This window comes from Acomys russatus, chromosome 6 (genome assembly GCF_903995435.1).
Source record: "Acomys russatus chromosome 6, mAcoRus1.1, whole genome shotgun sequence".
Taxonomy (NCBI): Eukaryota; Metazoa; Chordata; class Mammalia; order Rodentia; family Muridae; genus Acomys; species Acomys russatus.
This window is the reverse complement of record NC_067142.1, coordinates 39,172,761-39,192,815: the sequence shown is the minus strand read 5'-3', so window position 1 is coordinate 39,192,815 and position 20,055 is coordinate 39,172,761. Positions and strand designations below refer to the sequence as shown.

Below are 20,055 nucleotides of genomic sequence, written 5' to 3'. Positions count from 1 at the left end.
CACCTATTAATCAACGATGAAATGGATCTGTTAGAAACCTTATCTCTTGTGAGGATATAAAAACTGAGAGTTGCAAAGAAAAAATAGTGCTTCCTCACTCTTTTTAGCTCTCCCAATCGATGAAGAAGTAAATGAAATGGTTTATGATTCTGTTCTCACTCTCTCTCACTTTCTATTATCACAACCTCAATTCAATTTCTCAGCATTGGTCACTTGAACTGCCATAATAGCTTCTTAAATAATCGATCCTAGGAGGTTCGTTTTATCCTCTCCTCTGAGCTCCACATTCCCCAGTTATCCTTTTGTTAAATTATATGTGTTTTCCTCAGAAGTATTGTTAACCTCTCATTGCTTCCAGAAAATTCCAATTCCTTAATAAATGATAATTCATAATGAATAATTTGAAGTGTCTAAACAGCGTGATCAAGAAGAGCAATGATAAGTTAAGCAAACATTTCATAACCTCATCCCCCTGTTTGTTTACCCTCTGGGGTTAAATTTTTAATTTTTTGTTCTCACTTATATGTTTATATTAGCCATAAAGTACACAATAACCACCCTTCCATCAACAGACCCAAAGAAGCTAAGTAGCAAGGAGGGCCCAAGGGACGATGCTTGAATCTCACTCAGAAAAGCAAATAAAATAGACATTGAAGGTGGATAGAGGGAGCAAAATGGGCAGGAGAGGGGATGGGCAGGGGAGAATGAGTGGGGATTAGGAATAGGGAGAGCAGTGGATAGAGAGCCAAGTGAGAGAAGGGAAATCAGAGAGGCAGGGCATCTCTCGGACTTCCTGGAGACCTGACATAGGTGAGCCCTCAGAAAGTCTATAGAGGTCACCCTAGCTGAGATTCCTAGCAATGGAGGATACAGAACCTGAAGTGGCCACCTCCTATAGCCAGCCTGGACTTCCAGTGGAGGGATAAGGACACCCACCCACCCACAAAGCCTTCTACCTAAAATTTGTGCTGCCTATAAGATGTACAGCGACAAAGATGGAACAAAGATGGAGGGAATGGCCAACCAAAAACTGGCTCTACTTGAGATTCATCCCATGGGAGAGAACCAATTGCTAGCACAATTCATGGGATACTGCTGTGCCTGTAGACAGGTGAATAGCACAACTCCTCTGAGAGGCTTCACCAAACAGATGATGGAAACATATGCAAAGACCCACAGCCAAACATTAGACACTGGTCAGGGACTCTTGTGGAAGAGTTGAGGGAACAATTGAGGCAAGAGCGGCCAAGGACTCCATAAGGCACCGTTAAGAACTATCCAGAGAAAGTCAGATCTCCTTCTCCATTTAACGGTGGAGAATGTCCTGTCCATTGGCTAGTCTGGGTAGGGGTTCGAAGTTTATTGCCTATATTTTCCTTGGCTGGTGCCATAGTTTGAGGAGGACCCCAGGGCCCAGACCCACCTGTAGTTTTCCAGGACCCTCTGGATCCTTCTATTTCGTCATTCTCCCAGGCTTCTCACACCTAAAGTCTCAATAGGATGTCCTCCCCTCTGACCCATTTTCCAGGGAGGAGGTCCCCCTCAGTCACAGACGTAGGGGAAGGGAATGGGGGGGGAGCGGGAGGGGGGAGGAATGGGAGGATACAAGGGATGGGCTAACAACTGAGATGTAATTTGAATAAATTAATAATAAAAAAGGGGAAAAAAAAAAAAAAAAACATTAGTGAAAAAAAAAAAAAAAAAAAGAACTATCCAGAAAAATGAATGCATGTAGATGGAAAAAGGTGATATCAAAGACAAAGAATGACGATTATAAGACTAAGTCATAGTTAGAATTTGAGAGTTAGTAGAAAAGGTTTCCTTGCATCTTGCCACTCTATTTTAAGAGTTTAACGCATAGAAAATGAACAAAATTTCTTCTGGACTACAGAGCAAACTACACACAATTTATCACCAGTTCAGACAACAGAAAGATTCACCGAAGCATTTTGAACAAATAAATAAACAAGATACAAAGAAAAATGACTGTTCTTCACAAAGCATGGGTGTAAGAGGACCAAATCACAGGGTGAAGATAGCAAGCAGGTCAGCTCTGACAGAATATGCCTGCCATTTTCCAAAGACCACAGAATAATTTACCCTTCTCAGAATCATGAGATTGAGTGTTTGAAAATTATACAAACATCAAAAATTGTCAGAAAAAAAGCATAAAATGCCATGAGCTGATTAAATTATAAGTGACCTACAATAACACTACCTGATACACCTATCATGCATGACTAACTTATTCAGGTGCTAAAGAAAGTAAAATAAAGGGATGGCTATTTACAGGACCACACATCGCCCTCACAAATGCCCCTGTGTGAAAAGCAAATTTTGTTTTTTAAATTAGCTAGCAAGAATAATATCTAGAAACATATTTTACTTATAATTTATAGCATCATGACATGTTTATTTAAATTAAATGGGTCATGGTTATATAAGATATTAAATTTATAGGAATCTGCAGAACACTGAGGGGTATATGATTTCTCTGTAATATCTATCACATCTAAAGTTAAAAGTATTTCAATTTAAAATATTTAATAAAAAAACTAATAACCAGAAATATTGAATTTTAAGATGTAGATTTAAAGGATGTATTGGGAATAATGAAAAATTTGAATATGAAGCAGATTAGTATTAGTATTATATTGTTCAGTGGTTAAAATTGTTAGTGTAACTCTATAAAACAGAACAGCTTACTACTCTAGGGATTCTGGCTGAAGTACAAATCTGTTTTATGCATGCATGCATGTATTTATGTATGTATGTATGTATTATGTTTATATGTACATGTGTTTCTGTGTTTGTGTATGCGTATATGGACATATATAATATATCTGTACATGAGTGTCTGTACATATGTACATGTGTGTGTATGTATCTTTGCATGTATATATCAAAACATGTGAGTAAGTGTGTCTGTTTGTGGGTATATGTGTAGGTATGTATGTCTGTGTCTACATATTTATGAACAGAAAGATTAAGCAGATGAAACAAAATGTTAATTAATGAGTATAAATTGATTGAATAACAACTTTAATTAGTTTATAACTTTTAAATTGTACTTTGAATCTTGCAAAACATCTGAGATGCTCTACATAGTACTGAACATGCCCTTATGTCGAATAGTTTGTGTTAGATCTAGACACATCAAAAATTTCGAAGTTCTGTGGTTCTATATTTTGAAAGTACATAAATTCAAGGCGTTTTCTTAAGCAGGTTGCAGAAGCAAAGTTTAAGATGATGTCTATGTGGGTGTGATATGGGAAATGAAGAAATCACTCTGCTTGAAAATATCACACTTTACCATTTGGAGAAAGTCAAGACTGCACAACCATATGCTATTTAGAAACAGCTAAGATAATTTCCAATATTTATATTGCTTGGAAATATTCCACACTCTCTTTTTTGGGTAGGCAGAAGTGAGGCACTGAAATATCTAATGATTCACAAAAAGAATCCATCCATATAATGTCTAAGATGAGATAAACTTTTTATACTTTTAATCAAAATATTTCTTGAAGATATAAGATTTGTATGTATTTATTATTTACAACAATTCCTTTGTAGTTGTAGACATTGCTATCTAATAAAAATATTGTCAAGTGTACATTTACTCTTAATTACATCTAACTTCCTATTGTAATTATGCTTTTTAAGTACTGGAGAGCTAACTCCTACAGCTCTAGCAAATGACTCGTACATTGTTATAATTGTGAAGTAGAAAGCATTTCATTCAGTGAACAACTGTTTAAGGGAGTGATTTTCATTCATTAACTACAGTTGGGCTATGTTACATGAAAAATATTTTAACACATAGAAAACAAAATGTATAGATAATTCATAATTTCATTAACTAATTGAGTTTTGCAAGCCTTACTCTGACTTGCACACTTGATTTTTTTTTTTTGTCTGCACTTGTATGTTTAAAAGAAGTAGAAAATTTTCAAAGAAAGGAAATCAAGTGAGAAATAAATGAGAATTAAATGTGTGAAGATCATCTAACATTTTACTTGGAGATTGTAATGGAGGATTAAGTAAAGTTTGCCTGTCAGATCATCCCGATAGAATTACCCTACCATATCCATCCACCTCACAATCAAATGGCAGATAACATCGTTCAACCTACGAGAAAACAAACTTCTTGTAGATGAAGTTGATGAGTGGGAAAATGCACTGTGTCTGTAAAGCTAATTGGGGTTGACTCAATGTTTTCTTCTTCCTAAGACTGAATATGATCATCTCTCTCTTTTCAAGTCCTCTTCTAGTTGTTCAGTGATTCTGAGCGTGTGTGTGTGTGTGTGTGTGTGTGTGTGTGTGTGTGTGTGTGTGTGTGTGTGCACGCATATGTGTACATGCATTTCCATGCTTTTAAATCAGTTTGGAATCCAAAAAGAATAGAAAATTATAAGCTGTATTTCTGTTGAGCTGGGGCAGCACGTCGCTGTATGAACTGAGTTATCACTTTTTTTGCAAATGAGAGGAAGTGATTTATGAAATATTCAGCAATAAAAGGCATGAATTTTCTCTGGGTACTTTTCTATCAAATATTCCCCTTGGAGAGGCTTTACTAGAATTAATGAGCAATATGAGGTATGTGGAGAATATGAGATGTCACACAACCACATTGTCTATCACTCCTAACTATGGAATACTGTAATAATTTGTGTCATAGGCTTCAGTGTCAATTGTTACAACACAAAATTATCATATTACTGAAAATATGTCTCAATGAAAATAGATTTGACATAGCCAAAGCTAAGTCAATAATTTACTTTTAATCTACCAAAGCTGACCAAAGTAACTCAAAATAAATAAAATACTCAAAAATTGTTTGTAAAGGAAAATTAGTGCTTCTCCCTTAGAAAAAGAAACTGCTAAGTTTAACCTGACATTGGAGATGTGAAGACACATACACAGTGGTGTTTATAGTTAGTTGTATGCTGAGAAGGTGGATGGGCAGCACATAAAGGAGAAGCTTCTAAACTTCCAGGGAAACAATGAAAGATGAATGCTTTGGACTATCTAAGTGAGCCATCAAAGCAAAGCAGCAGATGAGAATGCATCCTATCCAAGGATCAGTTGGATATAATTGTCGATACGGTGGAGAATGTCCGAGAAGTGGGTTTTAAATAAGACAATCATCCAATGAACAGAATATTCTTCACAGTTGAGTAGAGAGTGGGGACTGACTTTCACATGAACTCTGGTGCCCCATATTTGACCACATCCCCTGGATGGGGAGGCCTAGTGGCACTCAGAGGAAGGATAGCAGGCTACCACGAAGAGATTTGAAACCCTATGAGCATATACAGGGGGAAGAGGTCCCCCTCAGTCATAGTCATAGCGGAAGGGAATAAGGGGAAATTGGGAGGGAGGGAGGAATGGGAGGATACAAGGGATGGGATAACAATTGAGATATAATATGAATAAATTATTAAAATAAATAATAAGACAATCAATGGTTTTTGAAAAAATCTACATTTTGAAATGTCTGTTAGCAATTTAAATGAATTTCTTCTAGGTGGGTTTTAAATCATAACAGCTTAATTGTGGAGTCGCTATTCTTACTATCATCTTTATTAATTAAGAAATTGAAAGCAGTGTAGAAGAGTGGAAGCTGATGTGGTGTCACTGAAACAGGGAAGACATAGTTCAGCATAGGGCCTTGCATGTTGCCCAAACAACAGTTACACATTTTGTTGCTTTATTTGACAAATAAATCATTAAAAGAACAAACTACTGAAAATGAAGCTTGTTCCTGAATGGGTGAACCCTGGCCTTTTTGGAAACTTGTTTTGATAAAAAAATAATTATTTTACTTGTTAATTATTCTTTTGTTGCTTGATTTTATTGTAATGTATATTCAGAAATATCAAACTATTATTTTACTGAACATCTTATTCTTTACGACTTTTTTTAGGTATATAATTTTTATCTTCATTTTATGTTGATATGAATAAGAACATTATCTTTTATATTGCTTACAATATGCATTTGTAGTGTTTTATTTTCAGATATAGTCAAACTAGAAGGTTTTATTTTGATTATACTTCAACATGTTCAACATGAATGTAATCAGTCATCCAGTTATTGAATGTTTATTGTTATTTGAAATAAGAAACACACATAAATCTCCATGAGAAAGACATAAGTTGCTGGAGTATTTTCATTGTGTAAAATTTTATCCAGTAGTAAGTAGAATTTAAAATGTGTCACTCAATGAACCATTTAGTACTAATGTTTAATTTTTCAATGCATTAAGTATAATCTTTGAAAGATTTTTCACAATTTAGGGTTATTTAAAGATGCCATTGAATATGCTGAAAATAGAAATGTATCGTTTGATTATCTATGAAAGACAAAGTGATTCTTAAGCAATGTATCAATGACAAGTAAGGCAAGAACACAGTGAAAACCTTCAGAGACATGATTTTTAGTAACTATTATCAATCACAATTGCTATTAGATTTCCATAGCTACATACTGGCCTCAACACTGAATAACTTAACCAATGCTTTATTCATCAAAATTGTATTGGCATGACTTGAGTTGGCTTGTGATTAAGAGGGGGATACACGGGAAGGTACCAGAATGGATGTATCTTATTTTTTCTCCTGCTTCCTTTTTTTTTTTTATAAGAGGCTAAACCAGGCATCTTCACTTTCAGCTCTGAGGCTACAACCTACACTCCAGTGGGAACACATGGTGGAGTTTGGCTCCTTGGGGACCATCATTTTAACAAGATCCACTACACAAGCTGACAGCTTTATCCACCGTCTTTTATTATAAAAAGTCTGTTACTTCTCAAAATCTTGCATCTTGCTGAGATGTAAAATGAATTATATTAGTTTGAGAGCTTCATACATCAGCCTTAGTTTCATTATGACACTTTAATGAAACTATGATGCTTTCATCTTTTCTACTATAAAAACACTCCTGTCTGATATGTTGTAATCTCAGCTATAAAAGAACTTAAAGCACTATTATGCATAATTTTAACATGTGTCAAAATAAGAAATATTAAGATGAATAATTGGGAGAGAGTTTTTAAATAATATACTCATTTTGGTAAGTTTATTAAAATAATGTCAAATGAAATATTTGAAACGAAATCAACACAATAGTTTCTATAACGCCTTACTTATAAATAGAATATTTCAACACATGTGACTGATCTGTGAGAAGCATACTATTGATAGCTGGAAAAAAGAAAGAGGAGAGTATGAGTTGTCTCACATTCAAATGATGAGTTCCTTTTCCATACTACGTGCAGCAGTCATCACAAGATTTAGATCCTATGCCTTTAAATTCAATGGATAGCTAAAGCTATCCATTCATTTTAATCCTAGCCACTAACTGTATCCACCCAATGGAAAAGAGATAGCTTTTCAGCAGGAAAGTATCATTCTGAATACTAATTTGCATACCGGAGCTTTTAAAGTCTTAAATAGTGACATTCAAATTTAGTATTTTGCTTTAACACTTTGCCTCCTGCTCATGCCATTAATGATACCCTAATGTGCTCTTACTATTTATAAATAGTAATGAAAAACAAGAATACTTACTTAAAATAGGCTTCAGGAAAACATTTAATAAAGTACTTTGCATATACTTTTCCTTTACACTTGCAAAGGCATCTACAATAGAATGACTCTCAAGTTTCTTTTTCAGTTTTTTGGTTTGGGTTGTGTGTGTGTGTGTGTGTGTGTGTGTGTGTGTGTGTGTGTGTGTGTGTGCGCGCGCGCGCGCGTGTGTGTGTGTGTGTGTGTGAGTATGTGTGTGTGTGTGTGTCTTGGAACTACCACCTCAGACTACTTCAATCAGAACCCTACAATAATTACATTTTTAAGAATCTTCTAAAGAGCAATAACATACACATGGAGTAGTCAGTATTTTAGGTTGTCTATATATTTTTTCTGAGTAAAAGCTGACTACATCTCTTATGGTAAGAACAGAATAATGCAAAACTAACATAATATCAACCAACTTCATTATCTTCTTATTTTTTAAATTTAATTTGTAATGTTTACTGCAGTATAATAAACCAATAAGTTGTTATTTAAAGGTACTGGGACATATTTTGTACCAAATAACTTGTGGCATACTGCTAAAAGTGCTTACACGTTAATAACCTTTTAAGCTGTGATTGTTGAGATAAATTCAAAAACAATATACAGAATGACCTTTATGCTTGTGAGAAAAGTACATGAATCAGATACAAAGTCATTTGTTTCTTTCATACAAGCATTTAGAAAAATACATAATTATCATTTAATTGCTCAATTTCCTGATGGTGCAAAGCATGATCTCCTTCACCTATGTAACCTTTTACGTTAAAAATAGTCTCTCAAAAAACATAAATAAATTATCTTGTTCTTAAATTATTTTAAGGTTAATTAATTAAATTAAGATTAAATTAAATATAAGGTTTAATGCTAATGTAGTACACTGCAATATAATGTAAGTTGTTTTTGCTTAAAGTAATATACGCAAGAGAGAATAGTCTATGTGTAAACTGAAAGACAAATAGATCATCTCAAAATTTAATTACGGCAGCTCTTGAAAATTGAAATAATCTTTACAAATATATATGGTTAATTCAGGTGCTAAAATCAGCAAGTTATATGTCAAAAGTATAGAATCATCTCATTTATTAAACTCTTGCATTTTAGAAATCCTTGTATTTCAAATAGATGATTAAGAGAGAATGCTTTCTGCTCTATAGAACCATCAACAAATGTAAACAATAATTGTAAAAACAGGAATTCAAAGGCTGTCATTGAAGACCAAAGCTTACCTGCAAATTTGATGTGGAATTTATTTTCAGGTTTTAATATTTGAACATACAAAGGACAATTGGGAGCAAAATCTTTCACAGCCCATGCTCTCAAAATTGTTTGGTGATCCTGAAATGATAAGACCCAAAATATGCTGAAATTAATTTAATAATATAAGTAACAAATTGATAACACAGAAATGTATTATATGAGCTCATCTATAGTTAATGTTTGAACATAAAAACTATTGAGATCATATCACTTTTGATTGTCATGTTTTGAGACAATGTCTTCTATATTCCAGATTGTATTGATTTTGGTATGCAGATGGGTATGAAATGGAACTTCTGAAGCTCTTGCTTCTGTCTCTGAACATCTCTATTATAGTCTTTTACCACCATGCTCAGCTGATGTTTGCTTTATAATATGTACTACTTATATAAAGCATCTAATTCAAAATTTAATCAATGATACATACTAAGTTAGAACTAAGAGATTGGCAGAGGAGTAGATAGACAAACCACTTAGAATTAGAACTGTAAAAGAGTGAATACAGTGTTAGGCATAATGACAATCCTCACAAGAAAGAAAAGAAGGATCCATAACATCAATTTATTTGAAACATTAGTGAAAAAATTCAAGTATAGTGACCAGCCATGCATAGAACATAGTAAATTGTTTATGTAATAGTAAAAATTAAAGCATTTGATTCTACGCTTACATCAGTGCGCAAGTGTGCTTCTCTCTCTCTCTCTCTCTTTCTCTCTCTCTCTCTCTCTCTCTCTCTCTCTCTCTCTCTCTCTCTCTCTCTCTCTCTCTCTCTGTGTGTGTGTGTGTGTGTATGTGTGTGTGTGTAGTGATGAAAAAGATGTTGATGGAATAAAGCACATTGGAAAAGTTAAGATGCTAAGAGAATGAAATTGAAAATATATTTTCAGTGTGAAACCTTATATAAGAGCACGTGTATAAATAATTATTAAATGAAATGAACAATATAGGGAATATTATATATATTATAATGTATAATATATATTATAAAATATTATACATCCTTACCAGCTATGCTCTAGAAATTTATGTTGTGTGTTAGCGTCATATTCATGTTCAAGTTAATTTAACTAAAGTTTAACAGTGTATTTCATGAGATACACTGAACACCCATCAATTATTTAGAGACACATATGACTAGTAACTGCCGCAATAGAAAAATGAAATATAGAAAACATCTTATAGTCAACAATATTGCTATATCAAAGAAGAAAATGAAAACAACCTCTCCGACCAATGTGTGACACAAGTAGATGTACTGGGTTGAATACGGAAATACAGAGAGAAGAGCCTGCTGCTAATACTGGTAGCTGCTATATACTTTCATATTTTGTAATTCCCACTCCTGATATCTATGTGTGATAACTGAACTCTTTTAGCTAGGTTATCAGGACACCGGGCCTTGGAAAGTGCTTAGATTCCCTCCCAGAGATGATATTCTTATAAAGAAAAGCAATCTGTACTCTTACAACAGAGAACCTAGAGGGCTCCCAGGCCTTCTTGTTCATTGGCAAGAACAAAATGGCTACGAACCAAGAAACCACTTTTTTAAACAGATACTACATCTGCTTTCATCTTGACCTTGGACTTTTAAAAATCTGTTCCTTATCAAACACACACACACAAACACACACACACACACACACACACACACACTTATTTTTTCTCTGCTGCAGCTGCTTTTACAAGACAGTGAGTTCAACTTACACAAAAGCTGATAAACAATAGATGTCTACAGAGACATCTTCATTTGGACTTACACATGCCACCACGACAATAACAGCACTACTAATACCTATCAAATTTAACATAGTGTGATTTTTAAATCTGAGGTTAGAACATTATAAATTATTGAGGGTATATAACTCATGATGTTTGTTATTTCTGCCATTAGACGCACAAGGCTTTGAAAAAATGAACAAAACTACTACACTATATTTTTAAATTTTATTTTGTTAATGTTGTTTTAAAATAATGGTTTATGAACTTCCGTAGAATGTTTAACCTGATTTTCCCCTCAATATTTAATTGGAATTGAATAAGTTAGACTTGCCATCTATAAAAAACATACATTCTGAACAAATGCAAAGTATTTTGTATATTCTTCAAAGAAACATGTTAATTGTATAAATAATAAAACTTAGATAAAACATAGAAAATAATGGCATTCTGAACAACAGGATAAACAGCCGTTTATACTGCCATCAGCTAAGTAATGAATATACTTTGTGTTTAGTAGAAAAAAGGAAAAGAAGTGCAAAAGGATCTACAAAATTGAAGAGTAAATTCCTCAGGAGTTTGGTTTAAATTTTATAAAATGACCATGAATGGATTTTTAATGAGTGGCAGTAGATAAATTTGGAGAAGATTTAAAACCTGTAAAATATAACCAACATTCCATAGCACCCACTGTCTTGATGTTCTGGCCTGAGAGCTATTCTGGTTGGCTATATCCACATGATAGACTGGCGGAACGCTACAGCAAGCACACCAGAAAGACTTAGGAAGGAGCCTGGACTCACCAGTGATACTACAGTGTACTGAAAGAGAGAGTAAAAGAAAGAAATCATAAAGTTTACATGTAAATTCACATGTATTTGGCTGAGTGATGGGCCATTGAAAGAAAGGCATAAACATAATTTAAGATAATACTCAAGCCATTTCCAGCAGCAAGGGTGAAGAAGTTGCACTTCCAGTTACACTGCATTAATTTTCTATAAAAATAAAAATGTAACCATGCCTGGTGTATAAGAATGCTCATCTTCTGGTTCCATTCTGTCTTCTTCCTTTTCCTCATCTAAGTACCAATCTATGAATATACTTTAAATTTACCTTTAAATTAGAAATGAAAAATCTCTTTAGAAGAATGTAAACAAATCAAAAGTTCCTCTTAAATATATAACGTGCCATGACAAGTGACCAAATTTTGAAGAAGCAAATGAAATAATCTTCTTAACAAATTAGCTCCAGATGATGTCCATGTTTGAATCCTTAGACAAAGGCTAACTGCTACCAATGGAAATATAATCAACTAGGTAGTTGAAGGAGATGTGTGTGGAAAATAAAAGATAAAATTACACAGTTGAGTGGAGAGTGGGATATGACTTTCTCACGTACTCTGGTGCCTCACATTTGACCATGTCCCCTGGAGGGGGAGACCTGGTGGCACTCAGAGGAAGGACAGCAGATTACCAAGAAGAGACTTGATACCCTATGAGCATATACAGGGAGAGGTAATCCCCCTCAGGAACAGTCATAGGGGAGGGGAATAATGGGAAAATGGGAGGGAGGGAAGAATGGGAGGATACAAGGGATGGGATAACCATTGAGATGTGACAAGAATAAATTAATAAAAAAATAAAATAAAATAAAGATAAAATTACAGGGTCAAAACAAAATATTCTAAAGTAAAATTAAAGGAACTAAGTTCCTGGAAAGTATGCAAGGAAGGGACTATAAAGAATATATGAGGAAGAAGTCAGTGAACCTGATTCTAGGTCCTTAAAATTATAAGATGAAGCAAAAGGGAAGAGAATGGAAGGCAGTTCAGACACTGACCAAGCGTGTAGAGTATTATTGCTGTGGATAGACGATATGGACACACAACGGTATATAGAAATAGACCACTGAATTCCAATGAAGAAAAAAAATAGAAGAAGGCAGAGGAGGAATAAAAGGACAATATTTGTGAGCAGCTCCGTGTTAGGGATGATTGTGTGTTTCAAAGCTCAGGAAGTGCGGGACATTCTGATAGCAGAGACTCACCACAGCCAAGCAGCTAGACTATGCGGGAAGTACCCTAGTGTTCAGAAAGAAGCAAAACCCAAATCACTGTGAAGCCGGGATTATATCTAATGAAAAATCCTTTTAAATGGAAAGTGAAAGAAAGGATTTTTAGTAATAATAATAATAACAAGTATAGCAGCCAACATGAAGTTGCAAAAGGAATTATGAGGAAAGTCTTTATACTTTATAGATATAACTCTAGAAGTAAATCAAAGCTTTGATAATCACAGAATGAAGTCAGACATAGCTATTGCCTATGCAATAAGAAAAGGATTTTCCTATAAATTTCTTTTAAATGCATATATCTCCATACAGAAAAGTATATAGGTTGTTTTATGGGGTTTTCATTATTTTTATTACTTATTCATTTACATCACAGTCATAGCCACCTCCCTCCTCTCCTCCTGGTCCGACTCTCCCTCTGCTTTCCTATCTCCACTGCCCTACTCTTCAGAGAAGGGTTCCCTCCCAACCCCAGCATATCAAGTTGCATCAAGACCGACCTGGAGCATCCTTTTCCTCTGTGGCCTAAAGGTAGCCCTGCCAGCAAAAAGTGATCTAAAAGCAGGCAACAGAGTCTGTGTCAGAGTCAGCCCCCACACCGCTTACTAGGAAGCCCATACTGAGAACTGACTGCCCCATTGGTTACATCTGTATAGGGGGCCTATGCCAAGTGCATACATGGCCCTTGACCCTATGCAAATACTATGAAAACATGGAACTGTGATATAAAGGGCATTAGGAAAGGAGTGAGTGAAGCTTTGAATTTTAAACATGTGATACAATATTGGCAAATAATTAATTGTGAAAATGTGAGCATTTAGATTTTAGTCCTCAGAGAAATCACTAAAAATTCTAAAAGACACATCTTAAAGGTAATATCTTAAATCAAACATCTTTAAGAAAATCAAATATATGATGAAAAACTGAAAGGAGGGAAACAAAAATCAGGGGAGGTGTGAGCAGTAGAATTTGTGTTGCCTTCCAGCTAACAATGATAACAAAGAATTTAAAAGGTAATAGATTAGGGGACAAAGAGATGGCTCAGTCTTTAAATATACTTGCTGATCTTCAAGAGGACTGGAATTAAATCACTAACACCCATATGAATCTCACAACTACCAAACATTCCACCAAAGAATATGTTTTGGAGCCCAGCATCCACATGAACATAGTCACACAAAAATACACGGACACACACACGCATGCATGCAAGCACACAAACAACTACAAATAAAAATAAATATTTAAAAGGTTATGGATTAGCCTTTTATGTGATTTTCAGAAGGACAGAAAAGTGATATTTACCTATGAGGTTTTAATAAACAATGTATTGTACATTTTAAAGTTAGATATGGGGTATAAATAACCGGACTGTGGTAAAAAAAAAAAAAAAAAAAAAAAAAAAAAAAAAAAAAAAAAAAAAAAAAAAAAAAACAAGCAATGCCATTTGAAAATTATCTCTGAACATATACCACTCCAAAGAAATACAGATAACAAATAAGTACACAAATAGCTGCTTAAGGATATTATAAACTAAATTTATTAAACTCCAAAACTCTGAAAACACCAGACATCAGTGAAGATGGAATACAACAGGAGGGTCCACCCACTGTTGCTGGGAAATGACTTGAGAAGACCATTTTAAGGAAACTTAGAAAAACTAAATATACTTCGAACCCAGAGTGGGTTCCTTAATATTTAGAAACCTCAAGCAAATTTCCACAGAAAGTCAGTAATAAATGTTTATAGAAACATTTTATAATAAAGAAGGAATCAACTACCTTCCATAGATGAATAGATAAAATAACTTGTGCTACATTTATGAAAGCGATTGTTTAAGAGTGAAAAGAAATGATCAATCAAGCATGAAAACAACATAGTGAATCTCAAATGCTATTGCTGAGAGAAAATAGGGCTCAATCTGTAAAGGCTGTAAACTGCATGATCCCAAGTACATGACAGTCTGAAGAGGAAGAAGAACAGGGAGAATAGGAGCTCAGTGCGGCCTGGAGCGGGCTGGAGATAAAGATGAGGGGAAAGGGAGTGCAGAGGAGAAATTTGCCCTTCCTTTAAACTGCTACTAAATTAACACTGAAGTCCATGGAATTTGACTCCATTACCTTCTGGGTCATCTCAAATTTTGCCTTCAGGGTATTGCACTTGAGATGCATACCACCACCACAGCTGCCTTTCTAAGTGGGCTTGGAGTCAAACACAGGGCCTCAGCACTTGCAGAGAAAGCACTTTATTTACTGAGGGAACTAATTTGCCCAGTAAATCCACATTTGCTTGTTTTAATTTCTTTCTTCATCCCGACGGCACTTTCTCTTCATACGTCTATTTGAAAAAGTATCCATTTCATCTCCCCTATTGTGTCACAGTCTGTATAATCATCATAATTGCCTTACTGAAAATAACTGTACTTTCTTTGTTCTTTTTCCACTTATCATTACTTCAGGGCTGTGCTACCTGGATGTATCCAAGAGTGGAAGTAGATAGGCTTGACAGGGTGATCACAAGTGCCATATCCCTTTCTTGTAACATTTCCTTGTCAGTATTTTGTTTTGATCCCTAGAGACTCCTTTTTTATTTTGGTTTCTATGTCCTGCCCCAGGGTGCACATGTTTTCACTCATATCCTGCCAGCATATTTGCAAATTTATTTAGAAGTTTAATAATTGCAACATCTCTGTCATGGCTATGTGTTTTCTCAAGCATCAATTATTTTCCCCAGTTAATAAACATGGCTTTGGGCTTATGGACCTAGCCCTCCTATCACAGGGTATTGTGAGATAGAGTCCCTAAAAATCTGTAAGCCTTTAACAAATAGTGTGTTTTGATTTGGTGGTTATTATATCATGTAAATATCATTTAAATTTTTGTTGACCTAGTTTTAGAGAACTTGTATTCTGGAATTGGTTTAGCCCCATTTTTCTGAAGTAGTCTCTTCTGAGTCTAATAACTTCTTGTGGCATTAGACAAGATTCTTCCATTTTTACACTTATAATTCTACTTTTTCTAAATGTACACGGCATTTGGTTCTTATTTTGTGCCCATAATATTTTTCCCAATTGTTTTTCTTCACTTAGCTTGATGTATACTCATGATTTATATGTAAATATGTTAATCAGCTAACCAGGTTAAGAACCCCAGTGCAAGGCCTGCTGTGGTGGCCTCTGTAATCCCAGCACTCAGGAGGCAGAGGCTGGAGGTTCACTGTGAGTTCGAGGCCAGCCTGGTGTACAAAGTGAGTCCAGGACAGCCAAGGCCACACAGAGAAACCCTGTCTCAAAAAATAAAATAAAATAAAATAAAAAGAACCCCAGTGCAGATTATGAGGGAAGTCTATCTTTTTGCTCTCAGAACTCAGCTCTACAAATCCCCTCGTTTTCACTTGCTTTCTCTGAGTGAGACTCTTGTCTCCTGTCTTCTCAGTTCAATGAAGCTCTCATGATTTACTTGAATGATCTTTTTCTTATGTAAGAACATATATATGTGTGTGTGTGTACATATATATGCATATATATATATATATACATATATACATCTTAGTAAATTAGAACTTGTTTGGGGGCGGACACTGCTGTTTCTTTTATTCTTATAGATCACATTCTCAATGTGCTCATGTTCAGTTTGAAAATAATTGCTTTGTATGTCTGGTTCAGAATTTTAAACATTTGTGTGGGAATGTTATTCCAGAACTCTCTGCTCCCATATGGCAGAGAGCAGCCGTTTCCTACTTACTTGTAAATATATTTCAAACCTTGGTTAACTATCAAAATTCAAGCTTTTATATTTTTGCTTTTTCACAGGCATTCTTACCTATAAAATTGAAATTTATGGAGTTCCATATGTAGTTCATAGAATAACAATGTCTAACCTTTGACCAAAGATCTCAATATCATGAATTCCACTTGAATATTAGCCCAGAAATGACACAGGAAAAGAATTCTGTTCTTAAAACACTACCTTTTTTCTACTTCAACATTTCCCTTCCCCTCATCCCTGTAAGGTATTATTCATTTTTAATTCTCAATATTTGTCATTTTTAAGGTCATTAATTTTATTTATTATTATTGTTACACTTCAAATAGAATTGCATAAGGTCAGAAACCTACCCTTTTCTTGTTCATGATTTTGTCTTTGTAGTCACTGGTGTAACTCAGTAGACTGTTAATAATTGTATTTTGAAACTACAAATGAATTCTAGTTAAGTTTTCTTTACTCTGGCCTAAATTAGAATAGGAGTACAGTTATAAAATTTAAAGCATTTAAAAAAATAATGATATAATGTGATCACCAAACACACCCACTTTCCTTAATCCCTGATCTGCATTCAAGGAAAACTTAATGGTTGCCCTCTTTATTTTAAAACTCATCTCTTACTTAGATTGTATCTCCACATACCCACTTGATTCTCTGTCTGATTTCTTCCACTTCCCTTCCCCTCCTCCTCCTCCTCTTTCTCCTCCTCCTTCTTCCCCTTCCTGCTCTTCTTTCTTTCATTCATCTTCTTCTTCCTCTTCTTTTCTCCTCCTCCTTATCCTCCTCCTCCTCTTCCACTTTCTTTTTGTTTTGCTCTGGTTTGGTTTAATTTAGCTTTTGCTTTTCTTCTAGTTTTTTTTTGTTTTTTGTTTTTTTGTTTTTTTGTTTTTTTGTTTTTTTGTTTTTCGAGACAGGATTTCTCTGTGAAGCCTTGGCCATCCTGGACTCACTTTGTAGACCAGGCTGGCCTTGAACTCACAGCGATCCGCCTGCCTCTGCCTCTCGAGTGTATATTTGAAAAATTTTAAAAAAGGGACAAAAAGGAAAAAAAGAATAAAATATGAAATACAAGAAAAATACAGAATATTCAGGAGATTATGAAAAGACCAAACCTAAGTATAATAAGAATAGAAAAATGAGAAGATTCCCAGCTACAAGGCCCAGAAAAAAATGTTTTCAAGAAACTTATATAAGAAAATATCCCCTACCTAAAGAAAGACATGTCTATACACATACGAGAAGTTACAAAACACCACACAGATCATACCAGAAAAGAAAATCCTCTCACAGCATAATAATAAATTCAAGAAACTTACAAAACATAGTAAGAATATTAAAAGCTACAATGGAGTAATCTAAGTAACACATAAAGGAAGACTTACTACAATTACACCTGACTTCTCTGCAGACACTATAAATCCAGAGGGCCTGTTAAGATGTTTTAAAGTCTCTAAGAGACCATACAGGCCAGCACAGACTATAAAATCCCAAAAAACTTTCCGTCACTGTGGATGGAGAAAGCAAGATACTCCAAGAAAAACAAATTTAAGCAATATCTATATCTAAACCCATATCTAGCCCTCCAGAAGATATTAGAAGGAAAACTCCAGCCCAAGAGGTTAACTACACCCAAGAAAACACAGGAAATAAATAATTCTACACCACCAAAAATAAACACACACACACACACACACACACACACACACACACACACACATTCAATTTTAAAAAATGAACAATCATTGGAAAAAATGTCAATAAATTCAATTCCTCAATAAAAATACATAAGATATGAGAATGGGCGCAAAAACAGGATCCATCAGTCGGCTGCATACAAGAAACAAAGCTCCGCCACAAAGATAGACATTACCTCAGAGTAAAGGGCTGGGAAAATGTTTTCCAAGAAATGGACCCAAGAAGCAAGCTGGAATAGCTATTCTATTATCTAATAAAACAGACTTTCAACCAAAATTAATCAAAAGATATGGAGGAAGATACTTCATACTCATCTAAGTAAAATCCCACCAAAAGAACACCTCAATTCTAAACGCCTCAAATGCAAGAGTACCCACATACATTTTAAAATTTACTAAAGCTTAATCATACATTTAACTGTGCATATAAATACCGGAAGATGTCAAGACTCCACTCTCACCAACGAACAGGTCATCCAGACAGAAACTGAACAAAGAAATAATGAAACAAACCAACATTATGAATCAAATGGAACTACCAGATATTTACAGAACATTTCACCCAAACACAAAAGAATATACCTCCTCCTTAGCACCTTATGGAACCCTCTCGAAAACTGACCACAAAGCAAACCTCAACAGATACAAGAAAGTTGAAATAACCCTTTGTATCTTATCAGACCACCATGGAATAAAGCTGGACCTCAATAACAACAGAAACAATAGAAAGCTTACAAACTCATGGAAACTGAATAGCTCTATATTCAATGACTACTGGGTCATGGAAAAAAATTATGAAAAAAAAAGGACTTTTTAGAATTCAATGATAATGAAGGCACAATGGACCCAAACCTATGGGACACAATGAAAGCAGTGCTAAAAAGAAAATTCATAGCATTAAGAGCCTTCATAGAGATATTAGAGAGATTTCATACAAGCAACATAAAGTTATGTGGAAATGTGAAGGAGAGAGAATACAGCAATTACATGAACAGAACAAATAAGTAAGGTAAAAAAAAAAAATCTAAAGACTTACACTACATATCCTCACGCTCTTGGATAGTTATATGTCCTAACTCAGATAGAGTAACAATTGGTAATCAGGGCACTAAAGAGTTAATAGGGTTGGCAAAATGAATAACATCTTCCCTAAAATGTTAGAAATAAAAAGGGAGAAAATGCGTAACCCCTACATGAAGGAACATGGATTGAAAAGTGTGTGTGTGCAACAATCTTATTCTAATGAATTGGGCATAGGGGATTTGATGCGTCATTTTTTTTAAAAATAATCCCCAAAGAAGCTTTACAGGATTAAAATTTTCTTTCAATAATGTCACTTGTACTAGTGGGGTGTCATTACCCATCTAAAGTTCAAATTTTTCTATACAAATGGTATATTATTGTTTGGAATAGAAAATGCAATTTTCTGAGAAAGCACCAGATTGATTTCCAAAGTGGCTGTACAAGTTTGCAGTCCCACCAGCCCTGAAGGAGTGTTCCCCTTTCTCCACATCCTCATCAGCACGTGCTGTCCCTTGAGTTTTTTTTATCTTAGCCATTATGATAAGTTTAAGATGGAATGTCGGAGTTGTTTTGATTTGCATGTCCCTGATGACAAAGAATGTTGAACATTTCTTTAAGTGTTTCTCAGCCATTTGATATTCCTCTGTTGAGAATTCAAAGTACCACTCCTGGGCATGTACCTAAAAGTTGCCAAGGCAACAAGGACATTGCTCAACTATGTTCATAGCAGCTTTATTTATAACAGCCAGTATCTGTAAACAACCTAGATGTGTCCCTCAACCAAAGAATGGATAAAGAAACTGTGGTACATTAACACAATGGAATACTACTTAGCTAGTAAAAACAAGGAATTCCTGAAATTTGCAGGCTAGAACTAGAAAAGAACATGGTGAGTGAGGTAACTTGAGACCCAGAAAGACAAGCATGGTATATACTCACTTATAAGTGGAC

General features: G+C 34.7%; 1 protein-coding gene across 2 annotated transcripts in view; it reads right to left on the bottom strand.

Moving 5' to 3' along the window:
• The window catches only part of Kcnt2 (potassium sodium-activated channel subfamily T member 2), a 328,896-nt gene that overhangs the window by 119,465 nt on the left and 189,376 nt on the right, over positions 1-20,055 (bottom strand). For both annotated transcript variants that reach the window (XM_051147516.1, XM_051147517.1), the window contains exon 13: positions 8,807-8,915. In XM_051147516.1, coding sequence (XP_051003473.1) covers positions 8,807-8,915 — 109 coding nt within the window. The remainder of the gene's footprint in view (positions 1-8,806; positions 8,916-20,055) is intronic.